This window comes from Xyrauchen texanus, chromosome 15 (assembly GCF_025860055.1).
Source record: "Xyrauchen texanus isolate HMW12.3.18 chromosome 15, RBS_HiC_50CHRs, whole genome shotgun sequence".
Taxonomy (NCBI): Eukaryota; Metazoa; Chordata; class Actinopteri; order Cypriniformes; family Catostomidae; genus Xyrauchen; species Xyrauchen texanus.
This window is the reverse complement of record NC_068290.1, coordinates 22,815,241-22,832,136: the sequence shown is the minus strand read 5'-3', so window position 1 is coordinate 22,832,136 and position 16,896 is coordinate 22,815,241. Positions and strand designations below refer to the sequence as shown.

Here is a 16,896-nt window from a genome sequence, read left to right as displayed (position 1 = left end):
GACTAGTCTGTTATGCATTTCCTTGCCTAATAAGGACAGTTATTTATAGATTCTCCACCATTGAAAACATAATACAACGTCTAATTCTATCAGCTCACAATTTCTACTGTAAGGAATTAGCTTTAATAAGTGAATTATGATTAATTCACTTATTGGAGTGATATTATTCTCATGGCTTATTGAAAATAATATCACATGTATTTAGGTACAGCGTTGAAATCTTTCAGAAACAGGGATGAGATTATTTATCAAATATACCACAGTCAAGTCGTCTTTGAACACAGAGAAACTTTATTACTATTCTAAACATAAATCTAATCTAATACATATATACATGAGACAGGTTGGTGAAAAGTGACAGAATGTGGAATAACTGTACAGTGAAGATGAACTCTACGGAGTCTGTTGACAATACCGTAAGAACCATTTCATCCTTCTTTGAGTCTACATCGGATTACCCAAATTATTTGATTAATACACTAGCACTTTGAGCACAATATTGGAAATGTTCTTGCTGGTCTTTGTGGTGTTTCCTTGCGTTCTTGGTGTGGCTTGGTTCTTGGTTGAAAGTTTGTTCCGTCGATGTTTTGATCTCGTGGTGACTGAATTTATTATCTGTATTAATGATGTTAGCTGTGAAGCGAGGCCTTCTCATGGGTTTATGAACCATAGAGAGTGATGAGCTTTCTCGGGACCTCGAGTCCCGAGCTCCCTTGGATCTCACATGGCATGAGTTTGGTTCCGGCGAGATGCAGTGCAGTGGTCGGAAGAGCAAACATGTAGGAAGCGTGTTCAGAGAGCAGAGTCAAGAGGAAGAGAGCAAGAGAACATGTTCTTCCTGTTTGGAACTATTTGAACTGAAATTGGCCGCATCCCCCAAAGGTGTCCTGCGCCAATCAAAAGTGACTTTTCAGAGTCACATGGTCAACTGGGTTGTCTTTTCTGACAGTTGAGTTATGGTCCTTTGTTTCAGACATTTCCCACTTAAAAGTAGTGCATATTTAATCATGAACTTTATATCTTGGAAATGGTACAAGAGACAAGAAATTCATTGTCATCAGATTTTTCTTCATACACAAACAAATGTTTACATACTAAACATGACCAGTTTTTATGGAGGTTATACGTGTAGGTAATAAAACATGAAAATCTCTGGTTACAAAATCATATTGGTTTTACACATCATTGCATTTCATCAAGTTAAACCTTACAGTTACCATTCTTAGTAGAATGAGATAAATCTTACAGAATTAAAGATTATATTTATCAATTATAGGTGATTGCACATCGCTACAAATTTTAAAGAGTTCCATCAGTCTATAATAATTCATTTGTCAGCCACAAACTTTACTACAGTTCAAAGTGATATTCAGCAATGTCTAGCAAGGCTATATTAAGATGAAATGTCTTAGAGTTTACTGGGTAAACATCAATATAGGTACACAGGAGACCATGGCAACATTTATTTTGCTTTCTTATTTGGTGCAACATAAAAAAACAAAAAATACAAACAATAATACGTCTCCACAACTTTCCAAAAAAATAGAATAATGGTAGTCAGAGGAAAGAAAGATGGCAAATGTGCTGTCACTCCATGAGCAGCTGTTTTTGAAACCCCATCACACACAGCAGAGTTGACTGGTTGTTATTGTTGTTGTTGTTGTTGTTGTTCTTATACAAGGTAATATAAAATAAGCTGTAGAGATATAATTGTGTATTAAATAAATATTTTTTTCTTAGATTTACCTTGTTAAATGTAGACAGAAATGCATCATCACAGCCTGTGAAATGGTTTCAAAAGTATTCCATTGGTGCCATGTCTAATGCCAATGATTCTCTAAGATTAATGGTCAAAATGAGTAATACAGAAAAGGGGTAATAGGGTTTGTTTTCCTACCAATCTCAGAGGACTCTTATATGGAGCACATCTATAAGTTTGTATACTTATGCATAATTAAACATATAGCACATTAGAACATGCTCCATCAATGTTCAATGCCACCATTAGCTTTTAGTTTGATATAAATGTTTAATTAAAACAACTGTAATAGCATATCAACTGGGAGAGACTACAAATGCATTGAGATAATTAACTAGTCAATAACTCAAACATGATATTTAATAGCTGTTTACATTAAATGCTTATTTCTTATGTGCAGCTTGAATAAAAGCCCCGTTTCATACTAATTGGATTGTTCTTTTTGCCAGTGTCAGTGTGAAAAAATTACTCCTATTGTATCTGAATATTTGTGCTGGTGTGATCTCCCTCTTTCTTCCTCTCCCTTGTCACACTGTTGGTCCCTCCATAAACCACCCATTTTCAATCCAAGTTTCCAACATGTGATGCTACTTTCACCCATTTTGTCTTTTCAACAGTCTTTAGTCCAATTTACTGTCATCATTTACTCACATTAATTTCCTTCCAAACAAGTATGACTTTCTTTCTTCTTTGATACACAAAAGGAGATTTTAAACAGAACTCTCTGTGTTCCATGCAAAAAGAAAGTCATACAGGTTTGGAATGACATGAAGGTAAGTCAATTTCAGAACAGAATTTTCAATTTTATGTGAACTATCCTTTTAAGACTGATTTGTCTGGTACGTTTTCTTAATTTCTTTCTTGATAATTTGATAATAGAATTTTCGTTCTTTCCATCTGAAGTGTGCACTAACCTCCAGTGCTGGGGTGAATTATTGAGTGAATGTCTGTCAAAAGGAAAAACAAGTAAAACCTTTCCTGACTGAGAGCTTGCTCAATTGTTCTCTACGCATGAGAGCCTTTAGCTTCCATCCGATATGACAATTTCCATCACAAAAGTAGCTTCGGTCAATTCATCGCACCTGAATCTCCTTGAATGAGGTCATTAACAGGAGTATGGAGGCTTTAAATTCATCATGCAGAGAGAGCAATGTTCTCTGACCTTGGAAAGACCTGAAGGAAAGTTTGATGTGATATCTGACAAACAAATGGTTCATTACCCATGGATTTGCCAATGACTTGTCAGCCAAATTTGGGCTGCTTCAATAAACAAATTACAAGAGATTTATGATTTCTTGAGATATTTAGGGCTGTAATTTTCTTATTTGAACTCTGAATTTGGAGTTTGCCTTCTCATTGATGCACAAGTCACTACTATGGAGCCCCCAAATTAGCAACTCATCTCTTCTGTGTGTCATCTGTTTGATCACGTTTTGTAAATAATTTACATTGATCAACCACAACATTAAAACCACCTGCCTAATATTGTGTATGACTCCCTTGTGCCACGAAAACAGCACCAACCCGCATCTCAGAATAGCATTCTGAGATGCTATTCTTCTCACCACAATTATACAGAGCAGTTTTATGGGTGACCGTAGACTTTGTCAGTTCGAACCAGTCTGGCCATTCTCTGTTTACCTCTCTCATCAACAAGGCGTTTCCATCAGCAGAACTGCCACTCACTGTATTATTTTTTTTTTTGGCACCATTCTGAGTAAATTCTAGAGTAACAACTAGACAGTTGTGTGTGAAATTCCCAGGAGATCAGCAGTTACAGAAATACTCAAACCAGCCTCTCTGGCACCAACAATCATCCATGCAAACATCTAATCAGCCAAAAATAAATCAGCCATAAATCAGTGATTTGGACTGAGGCATAACTGTTGGTTCCAGATTGGCTGGTTTAAGTATTTCTGTAACTGCTAATCTCCTGGAATTTTCATGCACAAATGTCTCTAGAGTGTATAGAGAATGGTGTCAAAAAACAAAAAACATCCAGTGAGCAGCAGTTCTGTGGACAGAAATGCCTTGTTGATGAAAGAGGTCAACAGAGAATGGCCAGACCGGTTCGAACTAACAAAGTATAAACCCTTTGTACAATTGTTGTGAGAAGAATATCATCTCAGAATGCTATTTTAATTTTGTGGTTGATCGGTGTATACTCGCATTCAAAAATGAAAATTCTCTCATCATTTACCCTCATGCCATCCTAGATGTGTGACTTTCTTTCTCTTGCAGAACACAAACAATGTGTTTTAGAAGAATATCTCAGCTCTGTAGGTCCATGTAATGCAAACGAATGATGCTCAGCAATTTGAAGGTCCAAAAAGCATATTTGGAAGCATAAAATTAATCCAAACAACTCCAGTGGTTATGTCACGTTTATGTGTTTTGTTCTTGTATTCATGTGTTTTATTTTCAAGTTTTGTTCCTGTTCAGGTCATGTGGTGTCATGACATGTGATTTCCTGTTCCCTCATGTGACCTTGTCATGTGTTTCCATGTGTCTTGTTTTCATTGGATCATTTTATGATTACTTTGTTATATAGTATTGTCTTTTGTCTATTTTGTCTTGTATATTGGTTAAAGTTAATTTAGTCTTGTTATCTTGTTTATAGTTTAGTCTTGTCATTGGTCATCTTTGTCATGTGTTCTCCCATTTTGGCGGATGCCAAGGCAGTGCCCATGCCTGCCACGGTTAACGAGCCAGCACCAGCGCCAATGCTTGTAGCCTCGACCATCCCAGAGCCTGTGTTGCTAGCTAGCATCGACTGTCCCAGAGCCCATGGTATAAGGGTGAGTAAATTATAGAATTTTCATTTTTGGGTGGACTAACTCTTTAAATGAGTAGTTCTCAGAAAAATTTAAATACTGTCATAATTGTGTCAACAAACCTGTATGACACAAAAGAATATGTTTTAATTATTATCTTTGGTCATCTCCTCAATGCAATGGCAATGGATAGTGCCTCACTTTAAAGCTTAACAAAGGACCCAAAAGTATTATAAGTAGTTCATGGGATTCATGGATCATATTCCAAATCTTTTTAAGCATAACATAGGTTTCAGTGAGAAACAACTCTAAATTGAAATAATGTTTCAGTGAAAATCTTGACGTTTATGAGCACTACGTAAGAAGCTCAATCAAGGTCATATGGGTATGGAACAACATGAGGGTAAGTTATGAAAGAATTGTCATGTTTGGGTGAAATATTCCTTTAAAAACTAAATTTCTAGGAAATGTCCTTTAAGTAAGAAAGCTTGGCAAAAGCTCAAACTGAGCAGAACAGCAGGTAACACAGTGTGTGCTTTGATTGCCATGTGACAGTTACTGTTTATGACGGCTTTCTGCAGTGCCTGTACATCAATAGAGGACAAACATATCGATCAGTCATCCTCCCCTTGGCTTTTAAATCAAAATCCACCCCCTTGAATGCTCAGCAAGTGACTTCTGACACAAACATATATTGATTGCTGTGAAGTAATGAAGGACTTATATTTTAATGCACCTACTCTCACTGTTTCGTTCTCCCTTCTCCATCATTCTTTTGATTCATCATCTCAGTCAAAGAGCTTTCCATATTTGTACATTCTCTTCTTCTGTGGCTGTTTCAGATAATTAAAATACCCTCCCTTTTTCCTCCTAACTTTTATTGCCACCAGTAAAACTCAATCATTGTGTCTTCTGCTGTTTAAAGAGAGTATTGCATGTGGATTCTCTAAGTAAGTCACATTCCAAAAAGAGACTTTCACATGAGATTCTTTAAGTATTTTTTATTTTGTCGTGCTTGGTATCTTTCCCCTATAAAGTTGTACAGTTAGCTATATAAACAGCAACATAAAGACTATAAAATAAACAGGAAGTGAAAGACAAAGAGGAAACAAACAAATAGGGAGAAAGACACAGGAGGATAGCAAGATCAAGAAAGACTGAAGAGAATGAAAGAGCAGAGAGAAAAGTGGGTACACCGCTTTTGCTACAGGTAAAACTAAAGCATGTGAAGCATACAATTTATAACATTTACAATTATAATAACAGTAAGAATAATAATAACAGTAACAACGATCATAATAGTCCAAATAATAATTAATAAAAACAATCAAGACCTCATATATCTCTTTAAGACAAACAAAATATATATATATTTTTTTAGTTTTCTCAGTTTTTATTTTAAAGATGACGTAACAGTAGTTTGTTCAGTTTCACACCTCTAAGATAATATTCTGTGTTAGTATGATAAAATCGCTTGGTAATGCAAGTACAAGTAAATCTTTTAAGAGTAATTTAATTTACTTTATAGATGATTTCATACAAATAATAATTTCAGAGATATGTTTTATTGTGTAAGTGTTTTTGTGTCATGGAAATATAAACTGAATTTCTCACATGTTCTTTGCCAACCCCCTTCCTGTTTTTTCGCACCAGAGTCAAGCTTCTTGTAGCTCTCTTTTCCAATGACGCTTCACAAAAATTAAGCTCCTTTTTTACAGTTTCTGAGCAAGCCATCCGCTCCAGTTTATTCTACTCATAAAAGAAAACATGTCTAATCCCTTAATTATTAACAAACAATAGTCGAGCGATAGAGGAGGGAGAGGAAGGAAAATTGGAGAGGAGGAATCTGAGTCACAGAGAGGAGATCAAAATGAGAGGAACTATCCTTCATCGGGACCACTAAGTTTGTGAACAAGTTTTGGCCAACATGAACAGATAATGGAGTCATCAGGTGAAACTCGGAGATAGATATGAATACTTTATGAGGACGGCTTTGAGCTCTCAGTGCTGTCATAGTTAGATTTATTTTCTACTCTGAAGCCTAGATGCTTTGGCAATGCAGGGTATTTCAGTTTGCTCACGTTGGGACATTCAATACCTCATAAGCCCTTGTGGCTTCCCGTAGCGATCTTGTCATGGCCAGTTATGGATCGACCCATTTTGAATGGCCACTTTTATCTCCTGGCTGTACAATTACAGCTAGTTGTCACTATCTCACACACAACTGAAAACAGAAAGTGTGTGTGTGTGTTTGTGAGTCAAGAGATGGGCTTTTTGTGATTCCACCCATCTCTTTCATAATAATAATAATCCTCTCCCTCTCTCTTGCTCTCTCTTTCTCTCTATCTCCACCCTCTTGTGTTCTCTGTCCTCTCCTTCCCACTCCATCTTCATATGGCATGATTGTGATGCTTCCCTCTCGTTGTCATTGTGGTGGTGTGTAAGTCTGTTTTGGAGCCATGTGTGTGTGTGGTTGTGGTGTGCACTTTGCTGTGGTCCAGTGTTTTTGAAGTGCTCCACTTGGGCGGTGCTACAGTAGGTACTCCTTCTTGCCCTGGCTGGCATCGTTACCATTAAGGAATGCCTCCTGCACCTCACCATGTTCATCCAACCCACTGGCCTCATGAGTCAAATATGAACCTAGAGAGAGAGAGAGAGAAACAATGTCTGTCTAATACATAAATATTCATTTCATTGTAAAGAAAAAAACATTTTAACAATTAATTTTACATACTACTATCTGTCAATTTACTCTCATGTCATTCCAAACTAATTTGACTTTCTTATGAAGAATACAAAAGGAATTTTTTTTATGAATATTCTGGTCTTTTTAATACAATAGCAAAAGCTTTTTAAAGTTTTGTATGTATCTGCTTCACTTACATCTAAACCTACATTACCTTTTTGGAATCATGTTTATGCCAAGCAGACAAACAGTTAGGGCTTCTTTTGCAGGGCCAGCAAAAGTCATCTACTGTAATTTGGGGGATTTTTTTCACATCAACTTTTAATTAATCACAAAATTAATTGGAGGTACAATCATTCCTTACATTTTAGTGCAAAGTCAGCAATCCAGTATAATATAATCTTTTTATTCTCTTCATTATAAGAGCCAAAGATTTATCCTCTGTGGCACTGGGACAAATAACTCAAATAAATCTAGCAGAAGTATCTTTGTGGCACGGGCATAGCACTGCTTAATTAAAAAAAAAGCTATCATATGTATGAAGCTTTTTATTTTTCTACAATGCTAGTGTAAAGCAGAGGCTGATGGGTTCATTAATAAACAGAAGTGTCACAGACCGTGCAGGACCAGGACAATGCATCAATAGATTTAATGTTCCTCTTCTGCATCTCCTATACGAGCCTCTGATTAATCACTTCCATTCTCCATTTCCAGCCAGCCCAAGGTTAGACAGGATCAGCCCTAATGTTCTGTCTCAGTGCTGATGGGTGAATTAACTGCATTTGACTTTGACTGGCAGGTGGGCTCTGGTTCTCTTGCCCCTTTAGCCTCCGCCCCAATTTGCAGGTGCTGTAATCTTTATTGGAAATGGTAACACTGAGATGGCCAGAGGTTCTTTAAAGGTAATTAAGTTTTCTTTATAGATGTGCCACGATACGGTCGGCAAAAAAAAAGGTAATTAAATACGAGAGCCATGCCAACATTTCCCACATCTCCCTGGGCTAGATTTCTATATAACAGGTCTGGCACAGTCTTCTAAAGACATATTTTGCTCTCTCTCCTCTCATCCAGTCATATTTGTGCTTAAAGATGTCTCTAACACACACACACACACACATATACATATGCATGTATACACACACACTGGTGGCCAAAAGTTTGGAATAATGTACAGATTTTGCTCTTATGGACAGAAACTGGTACTTTTATTCACCAAAGTGGCATTCAACTGATCACAATGTATAGTCAGGACATTAATAACGTGAAGAATTATTATTATAATTTGAAATTTGAAACTTAAACTACTTCAAAGATTTCTCATCAAATAAATCCTCAACGTGCAGCAATGACAGCTTTGCAGATCCTTGGCATTCTAGCTGTCATTTTGTACAGATACACAGGTGACATTTCACCCCACACTTCCTGTAGCACTTGCCATAGATGTGGCTGTCTTGTTGGGCACTTCTCATGCACCTTTCAGTCTAGCTGATCCCACAAAACCTAAATGGGGTTAAGATCCATAACACTCTTTTCCAATTATCTGTTGTTCAATGTCTGTGTCTCATTGCCCACTATAACCTTTACTTTTTGTTTAGTGTCTTTTTCTTAGCAATTCTTCCCACCTGTACCCCTGAGACTTCTCTTTACTGTTGTAAATGAAACTGGTGTTGAGCAGGTAGAATTCAATGAAGCTGTCAGCTGACAACATGTGAGGCATCTATTTCTCAAACTAGAGACTCTGATTTACTTATCCTCTTGTTTAGTTGTATATCTGGGCCTTCCTCTTTCTGTACTTGTTAGAGCATGTTGTCCTTTATCTTTAAAGACTGCAGTGTACATCTTTGTGTGAAATCTTCAATTATCTGCAATTGCAAGCACTGTATAGCCTTCATTCCTCAAAACAATGATTGACTGACAAGTTTCTAGAGAAAGCTGTTTCTTTTTTGTCATTTTTGACCTAATTTTGACCTTAAAACATGCCAGCCTATTGCATACTGTGACAACTCAAAAACAAACACAAAGATAATGTTAAACTTCAATTAATGAACCAAATAGCTTTCAACTGCGTTTAATATAATGGCAAGTGATTTTCTAGTACCAAATGAGCAATTTAGCATGATTTCTCAAGGATAAGTTGTTGGAGTGATGGCTGCTGGAAATGGGGCCTGCCTTTTTTTTCACATTTTAGAATAATAGTAAAGTCATCTATGGAATAATAGAAATGAAAATATGGGAATTATGTTCAGCACGAACACAAGCGGAGTGATACACACACAGTGAAGCATCCAAGTGCTGATGGTGTCACACTCATCTAATCAGATTCAAGGACCGGAACTAACTGTTATATATATATATATAGTACTGTGCAAAAGTCTTAGGCACATAAGATGTGTAACAAAAACATTTGTCTTAAGATGGTTATTTATATCTTTAGCTGTGGTGTCAATAGGTAATAAACATTTTAGAATCCCAAACATTCCTTCTGCAAATAGAATAGATTAACATGTAGCCCTGCAACAGATGGCATGGCCCGACAGAGACCCCCACTGAACATCGAGTAAGTCTGTGATTACATGAAGAGACAGAAGCAATTGAGAATAAATAGATAGAAGGGGTAAAAGGCTCCCTCACCACCTTTTTTAAAAACTGAATCAAATGAATTAAAACAACCTTCCGTCATAATTTATTTACAAAATTATTCTGCTTTATCAATATTCAATAACAAGTAATCAATAGTTAGGCCTAAATCTTGTTACATTTTGTGACCAGAAAAAAATAAAATACTTAAGGGGTACCTTTAGCCCCATTGTACTCTACTATATTGCATCTTTATGGCAGTATATATATATATATATATACATGTATATATATACACACAGTTGAGTGCATACGTTTGCTTCCCACTTGTAGAATCTGCAAGATGTTTATCATTTAAAAACAATAAGTGGGATGATTAACATTTATATATATATAAAATAAAATAAAAAATATAAAAAATAAGCAAAAGAATATATATATATATATATATATATATATATATATATATATATATATATATATATATATATATATATATAAATTGTTTAATATCATGCTATTTACTCAATAAACATGATCCTCTTTAATCTGTATTAATATGTGTGTAGGATTATTGGTGCAAAGAGCTACAATGAAGCTGTGCTTCAATGGGAGTTTGGACAATTCATTAATTGGACAAGGTGTTCATTTTGGGTCCTGTCTAGATACAGTGTTTCACTTGGAATCTGTGAGAGCATCATCAGCACTAAATTATGCTTTCTATCACAATTGTTTTATTTATTTTTTGTCCCACCTTGAAGCCCAGCTTCTCTATATAATGTTTGGACAAGCTCTTAAATGGGTGAGACTTTACAACAGCCAATAATTGAAACAGAGTTTGAAATTTAAGAACAAAGAAGTGCTCAGAATGTTCAGAGATGGAGACACAGCTTAAGTCTGTTATTACACATTTGATTTAGCATTGTACATATTGTAAAAATAAAACTGAGCTTGGTCAGTTTTTTTCATTAAGTAATTTTGTTGTTAGTAGTAGTTTGAGAAGCATAATTTTAGGAGAAACATTGCAAACACCAGATGTAAGATTTGTTTTTTTTTTTTGCATTGATATATGGTCTTCTCAACTCTTGAAAAATGCACCAACCACAAATGCTCTCTACCATTTAGATGTTTATTTCTCCCTTCCTCTGTATAGGTAAGGTGTGGCTTTCCAGTGTGTCATGTCCAGTTAAGTACGTGTGGACAGAAGAGGTCACCTTTTTGTCGGACGGAGCACCAGATGGTGATTACGAGTACACAGATTACAGTGAAGACCAGCAGAGCCAGGATGCCCCCAATCACTGCATACGGAACTGCACTGTGGGTTTCCACCACTGCCCCAGGATCTGAAGACGCATACACAAAGAGAAGGGCATGAGCTTAAGCATTTGAAATAAATAAGAAATACCAAGGGAGTGGAAACAAAGAAAGAGACAGATAGAACTGTGATTCAAATCCTGCAGATTTGTTTGAATTGCTCACAATTGTACTGTTCATGGGTTTAAAATGACATAGAAAGACTGCAGAAGAAAGATGGCAAAATTGAAGTGTGTGTGTGATAGTTTCAGAAATAAGCAATACTTACCCTCTGGAAATGATTTTTAGAGGCATTTTTGAAGGCATTTGTTTTCTAATCATATATAAAAAGGGTGTCATCTTTTTATGTAAAATACTTTTTTATTTTTATTTTAAAGTCTTACATGTAATCAATTAATTTAAATACATTATCCACCTAAATAATTAGAAACATTTAAATATATCAGATGTTACTAATATAAAAACAGAGGACTTTATTTAGGGGAAAATTCCCACACATTTGAAATTTAGGTGGGAATTTTCTGACTTCCAATTTAATTTTTGCTCTGACTCACCCTTTAATTTTTGATCCTGTTATGTGCATGGTGTTTGTATACGGTACAGCTTTTCCCAAATTAACAGATAGGAAACAGTTACAGGGAGACAGACACTGACTCCAAACCATCAACATATGAGCCTGCACATTGCAGTTAAATGTTTAACAGCCTTTTTACACTCACACACACACACACACACACACACACACACACACGTTTGGTTTCCATGTTTTATGGGGACTTTCCATAGACATAATGGTTTTTATACTGTACAAACTTTATATTCTATCCCCTAAACCTAACCCTACCCCTAAACCTAACCCTCACAGAAAACTTTCTGCATTTTTAGATTTTCAAAAAACAATTTAGTATGATTTATAAGCTGTTTTCCTCATGGGGACCGACAAAATGTCCCCACAAGGTCAAAAATTTCGGGTTTTACTATCCTTATGGGGACATTTGGTCCCCACAAAGTGATAAATACACGCATACACACACACACACACACACACAGAGGTGGGTAGAAAAGAAAACTGAAGACAGCCAGACCGATTGAATGAAAGAGATAGAGAGACAGATAGATAGAGAGGAAGGGCAGAAGATAAACAATGTCAGACAAAAAGAGAATGAGGCCAAGAAAAAATGAGAAAATAAAGTCAGATAAGTATGCTTGCTTGCAGGGCAACAGACAACAACACTGACAAGAAAAGTTTCCGCAAGTGTCTGAAAAAGAAGACAAAATATGTCTTAGTGAAATGCTTGAGAAACAGTGGGAGGTCTGGAGAGAGGCATGCCGCCTTTGAAATGGATGTCGACTAAGATTTCTTTAGGAGTCTGTTTCATTGAAGATGAAAAATTAACAGTGCTCCTTGTCTCAAGCGTACTTTTCAGGGAGCCAGAAACCCAGAACGGAGGAAGTGACAAAGACAGAGACTGCAGCCTCTGTGTCTCCACATCATTGTATTACTCTTCTTGCAATTGTCTTCCTCTCTTATTATCTCTCTTTCCTTCTGTACAAGAATACATAGCCTTTATCCGTTCAATTCTTGCTGGTTATTGGAGAAAGCAAAGATTCAAGCCAAAGAGAGGAAGAGCAGGAAAAAAAGAGATCAATGAAAAAACATGGAGAACCAAGGCTGTAGTTTTCTGTTGTTTAATCTCCTGATATTTCAAACAAGTTGGCCTAAAAGTAACTTTTTGCCTCATACTAAGAAAGCAGATCCAAACATATATCCACAGACTTAAGGAACTAAATTCTCTAAGCGACAATATCGCCTTATAGTAAGAACCAGTGTTAGAATTGTGTCAGAGCTTTTGGAGGGGTTACCTTAACTATTATTAGGATAGTTCACCAAAAAATTACAATTCTCTCATAATTTAGTCCAAGATGTGTATGAATGGTGGTCAGACATTTGTAGCACTAAAAATCACATAAAAGAAACATAAAAGTAATCCATAAGTCTCCAGTGGTTAAATCCATATCTTCAGAAGTGATATGATAGATGTGGGTGAGAAACAGATAAAAAAAGTAAAAGGTGTTAGATTGATTGACTCGGCACTGTGCATGCAATGAAAACGTTTGAAATAGATCTGATATAATCTTCTGCAGTTCTGATGGGCAGAACATGTGTATGTGGAGGTCTGTGTGAGGGCTGTGCAGTGTTGCGTGACATTGTGCTTTGCTGATGTACTAATGCATTGGAGTTCAGTGAAGACTGTCTGTAGGTGTGGGAGGTTCAAGGGCTCCCCACTGACCTGACCAGCTACGTCCCAGATCATTATGGATGACAAGCAATGCTTCTGTAGAGCCAGGCACTTTAAGGGGTCATTCTTTGTGGGACCTCACTTTTTTTTCTCTCTTTCCCATTTCAGCATGTGTCTGTTGATCTGTTCAGAGACTCTCAAATGCTATAGTGAAAAACAAGGCACTGCAGAGTAGATACTCCAGAGAACAGTGCTAATGCTTCAGATGACAAGGGCACATAGAAGACAATAGGAGTGTGTGCAGACGCATGTTAACGAACAATAACACAGCAAAATCATGATTAAGAAGATGAGAAGATGGTACTGTCTAGCAGAAATTAACATGTGGAATAAGGTTGTTTTGAAGGTAAGCATTTGGGGGAGAGAAGTCAGGGAGGTATTCAGATGTGTTTTTTGAGAATGAGCTGGAAATAATAAAATAAAATGTAACTCATTTCACATGTGAACAGGTTAGCTAATCACAACAAAGCCATTTACAAACAGAAATTTTAAAGGGACAGTAGCCAAAACAGAGTTGAATTCTAAGAGCAAGAGAGATGGAGAAAATGGTTATGTAAAACTAATTTACAACTGAACATGCACTAATAAACTAATAAAATACCTGTCAACATTTTAGACAGACCTGTCTTATGATTCTCATGATTATATAAAAAATATTTTAAAATGTATTATATTAAATATTCATATAATATTTATTATTGATATTTTATATATATATATATATTAGGGGTGTGCAGTGAAGCCATTATCTGTATTTGTATCTGTATCTGTTCATATGACAAAAACATCTGTATCTGTTTCTGTATTCAGATAGAACTATCTGTATTCAGATAGTTTAGGCATTATTTAAGACTTCCTTGTTTGTAGGTTGTTGGCTGTATATCTAAAAAAAAAATTGAAAACTGCATACAGTAGGTGCTGTACAGGAATAATCAGGCTAATTAAGCCTCCGAGAGGGATAAAGGCCGACTGGAGACGGCAGTGCGACAGAGAGTGAGATTTACGGGCAGCTGTCCGACACCTGTGTGTGTTTGTCTTTTTGGTTAAGTTCGTTATTAAATATTGTTAATATTAGCAAGCCAGTTTTACCTTGTTACACTTGTATAACAAGTGCTTTTGTGGGATCAGCTAGACTGTAAGGTGCGTGAGAAGTTCCCAACAAGACAGCCACATCTATGGAGAGTTCTACAGGAAGTGTGGGGTAAAACGTCACCTGAGTATCAGGACAAACTGACAGCTAAAATGCCAAGGATCTGCAAAGCTGTCATTGCTGCATGTGGAGGATTTTTTTTATAAGAACTCTGAAGTAGTTTAAGAAGTTCTTTCAAATTGTAATTTAGTAAATTCTCACGTTATTAATTTCCTGACTATACATTGTGATCAGTTGAATGCCACTTTGGTGAATAAAATACAAATTTATTTTCATAAAAGCAAAATATGTACATTATTCCAAACTTTTGGTCCAGTGTACATATTCTGTATATATATATATATATATATATATATATATATATATATATATATATATATATATATATATATATTATATATTTGTAAATAAATAACTAAAAATAAAAAAAATTTAAAAAAGGATTTCTTTAAAATAATCAGAATTGGAATTATTATATTTTGGACCAGGTAGAGAAGAAAAAGAAGCCATAATGTGCCCAATATACATGGGATATAAGATAGTTTTGATTTGTTTAGCATTCTTGATCACTCCATAATTTCCATATGTCCATTTTTGTTATTTCATAGTTTTGATGACTTTGTTATTACTTGAAAATGTGAAAAATTGTAAATAAATAAGAGAAATGGTAATAATTAGCTGTGTCCAGACTTTGACCAATAGTATAAATGGAATTACTAGTATAAACAAATCAATAAATTAAATACTGTAAATTAAGTATGAATAAATGTGTGAGGTGAGGTAGGAAGTATAATGGAGGATAGGTGAGAAGAACTTAGGTTTAGTGCAAAAAATGGAGAGGGTTTACCTTTGTATTCCTTTGCATAACTGGTGGATGGAAGGATGGGGTAAGCGATGGCAGGATGAAAGGTGGAAGGGAGATACACTACAAGGGAATGGCAGTGAAACAGGGTTATTTACAAACTACTGCAACTAAATACAAGCACATGCAGGAGAAAAGAAAAATGAGGCATGTCATTCTGTACAGAATGTGTGTTTGCGTGAGCAGAAAAAAAACCAAGCTTGTTCCTGAATCACATCTTTTGCAGGGACCAGTGCTCTCTTTGTAGATTACATCTCCAGCCAGCAGGGTGCAGAAGCTTCCTGTTATGCCCTCTAATCTCTCACAGCTGTAAAATACAGCAGTTACTGTGCACCCCCGGCTCAGCGCTCTCTATCTCTCTCTCTCTCTCTCTCTCTCTCTCTCTCTCTCTCTCTCTCTCTCTCTCACACTAATCTTCAATCCCTCCATCCCAAAGATCATCAATCTTTCTGCTCTGCTCACCAGCCTCCACACCTCTAATATAAGTACTAGCCTCATCACTCTTTTTCGCCCCATCTCTTGTTTCTCTCTCAGTCTCTTCCATCTGTATACAGTCTATCACCTTTTTCTAATTCAACCCAGAATGAAACAACACAATATCATGCTAAATAGATCAGCTAAGCTGGCCACCAGCATATGTTGTTGTTTGGAAGCTGATGTGCTGGTGCCATTCTGGTTTCTTAACTAACTTAACCAGCAAGACTTCCTTGGTCAACCAGATTTCCTTGAAAAGATCATGTTGGTCAACGAGCTTCTACATGTGGTTTACAAAACAGCTTGGACATGAATGAAAATCAGTTGTACATTTGCACTTTTTTTCATACACAAGCCTGCAAACTCATCAACGTAGCTTTGTTCATGCAAAAACAATTGTATGTAACTTTTTTGTAGCGCTACTACGCTAAGTCAAAGTGTTATTAGCAAGTCAGTCCACTGGCAGCCATCTTTGGAATGCTCCCGAGAAGCTATTTCAAGTCATGAAAGTGCAGCTCCTAACTACTTGAATCGGGAAAGACCAAAATCTCCAAAACGGTTGGTCAAGTTTATGATCAAATAATATATATATTAAGTCAGCAGTATCTAAAATGTGATTGACTCTTTTACCTGTAAGGCGGGACTTCCTTTCTACATCCGTTCACCATTGGGTGTCTCAATTTCTCCGATTAGAATTGGTTAGTCTCTGCTAAATAGTCTCTGGCTTAGTCAAATTTGACTAGTCGTGATGTCGACATGCATTCCGTCATGTCATCAGCGCTTTCTCACTGTTGCCATTAAGCGTTCTTAAAAGTGTTGTGCACCCAAAAATTTTAATTTCATTAGCGAAGTGGGTCTTTGATAAAGATGACAAATGCTACAGTGACCTGCAATCTATGCAAATTGGCCTTCAAATATAACAGAAATACTATTGCTATGCATAATCATTTAAAAAGGCACTATGTTTTTTTAACACGATCTTCATTTACATTTATTCATT

The 16,896-nt window shown here is 36.1% G+C and overlaps 1 protein-coding gene across 3 annotated transcripts in view; it reads right to left on the bottom strand.

Moving 5' to 3' along the window:
- Nucleotides 1-5,525: 5,525 nt before the first annotated feature.
- The window catches only part of LOC127656263 (cell adhesion molecule 4-like), a 190,539-nt gene continuing 179,168 nt past the window's right edge, over nucleotides 5,526-16,896 (bottom strand). For 2 of the 3 annotated variants that reach the window (XM_052144500.1, XM_052144499.1), the window contains exons 7-9: nucleotides 15,408-15,485; nucleotides 11,011-11,139; nucleotides 5,526-7,173 (exon numbers count right to left, since the gene is read on the bottom strand). In XM_052144500.1, the coding sequence (XP_052000460.1) occupies nucleotides 7,064-7,173; nucleotides 11,011-11,139; nucleotides 15,408-15,485 (317 nt within the window). In that variant the 3' untranslated portion in view covers nucleotides 5,526-7,063. The remainder of the gene's footprint in view (nucleotides 7,174-11,010; nucleotides 11,140-15,407; nucleotides 15,486-16,896) is intronic. The other variant, XM_052144502.1, reaches the window with a different exon arrangement.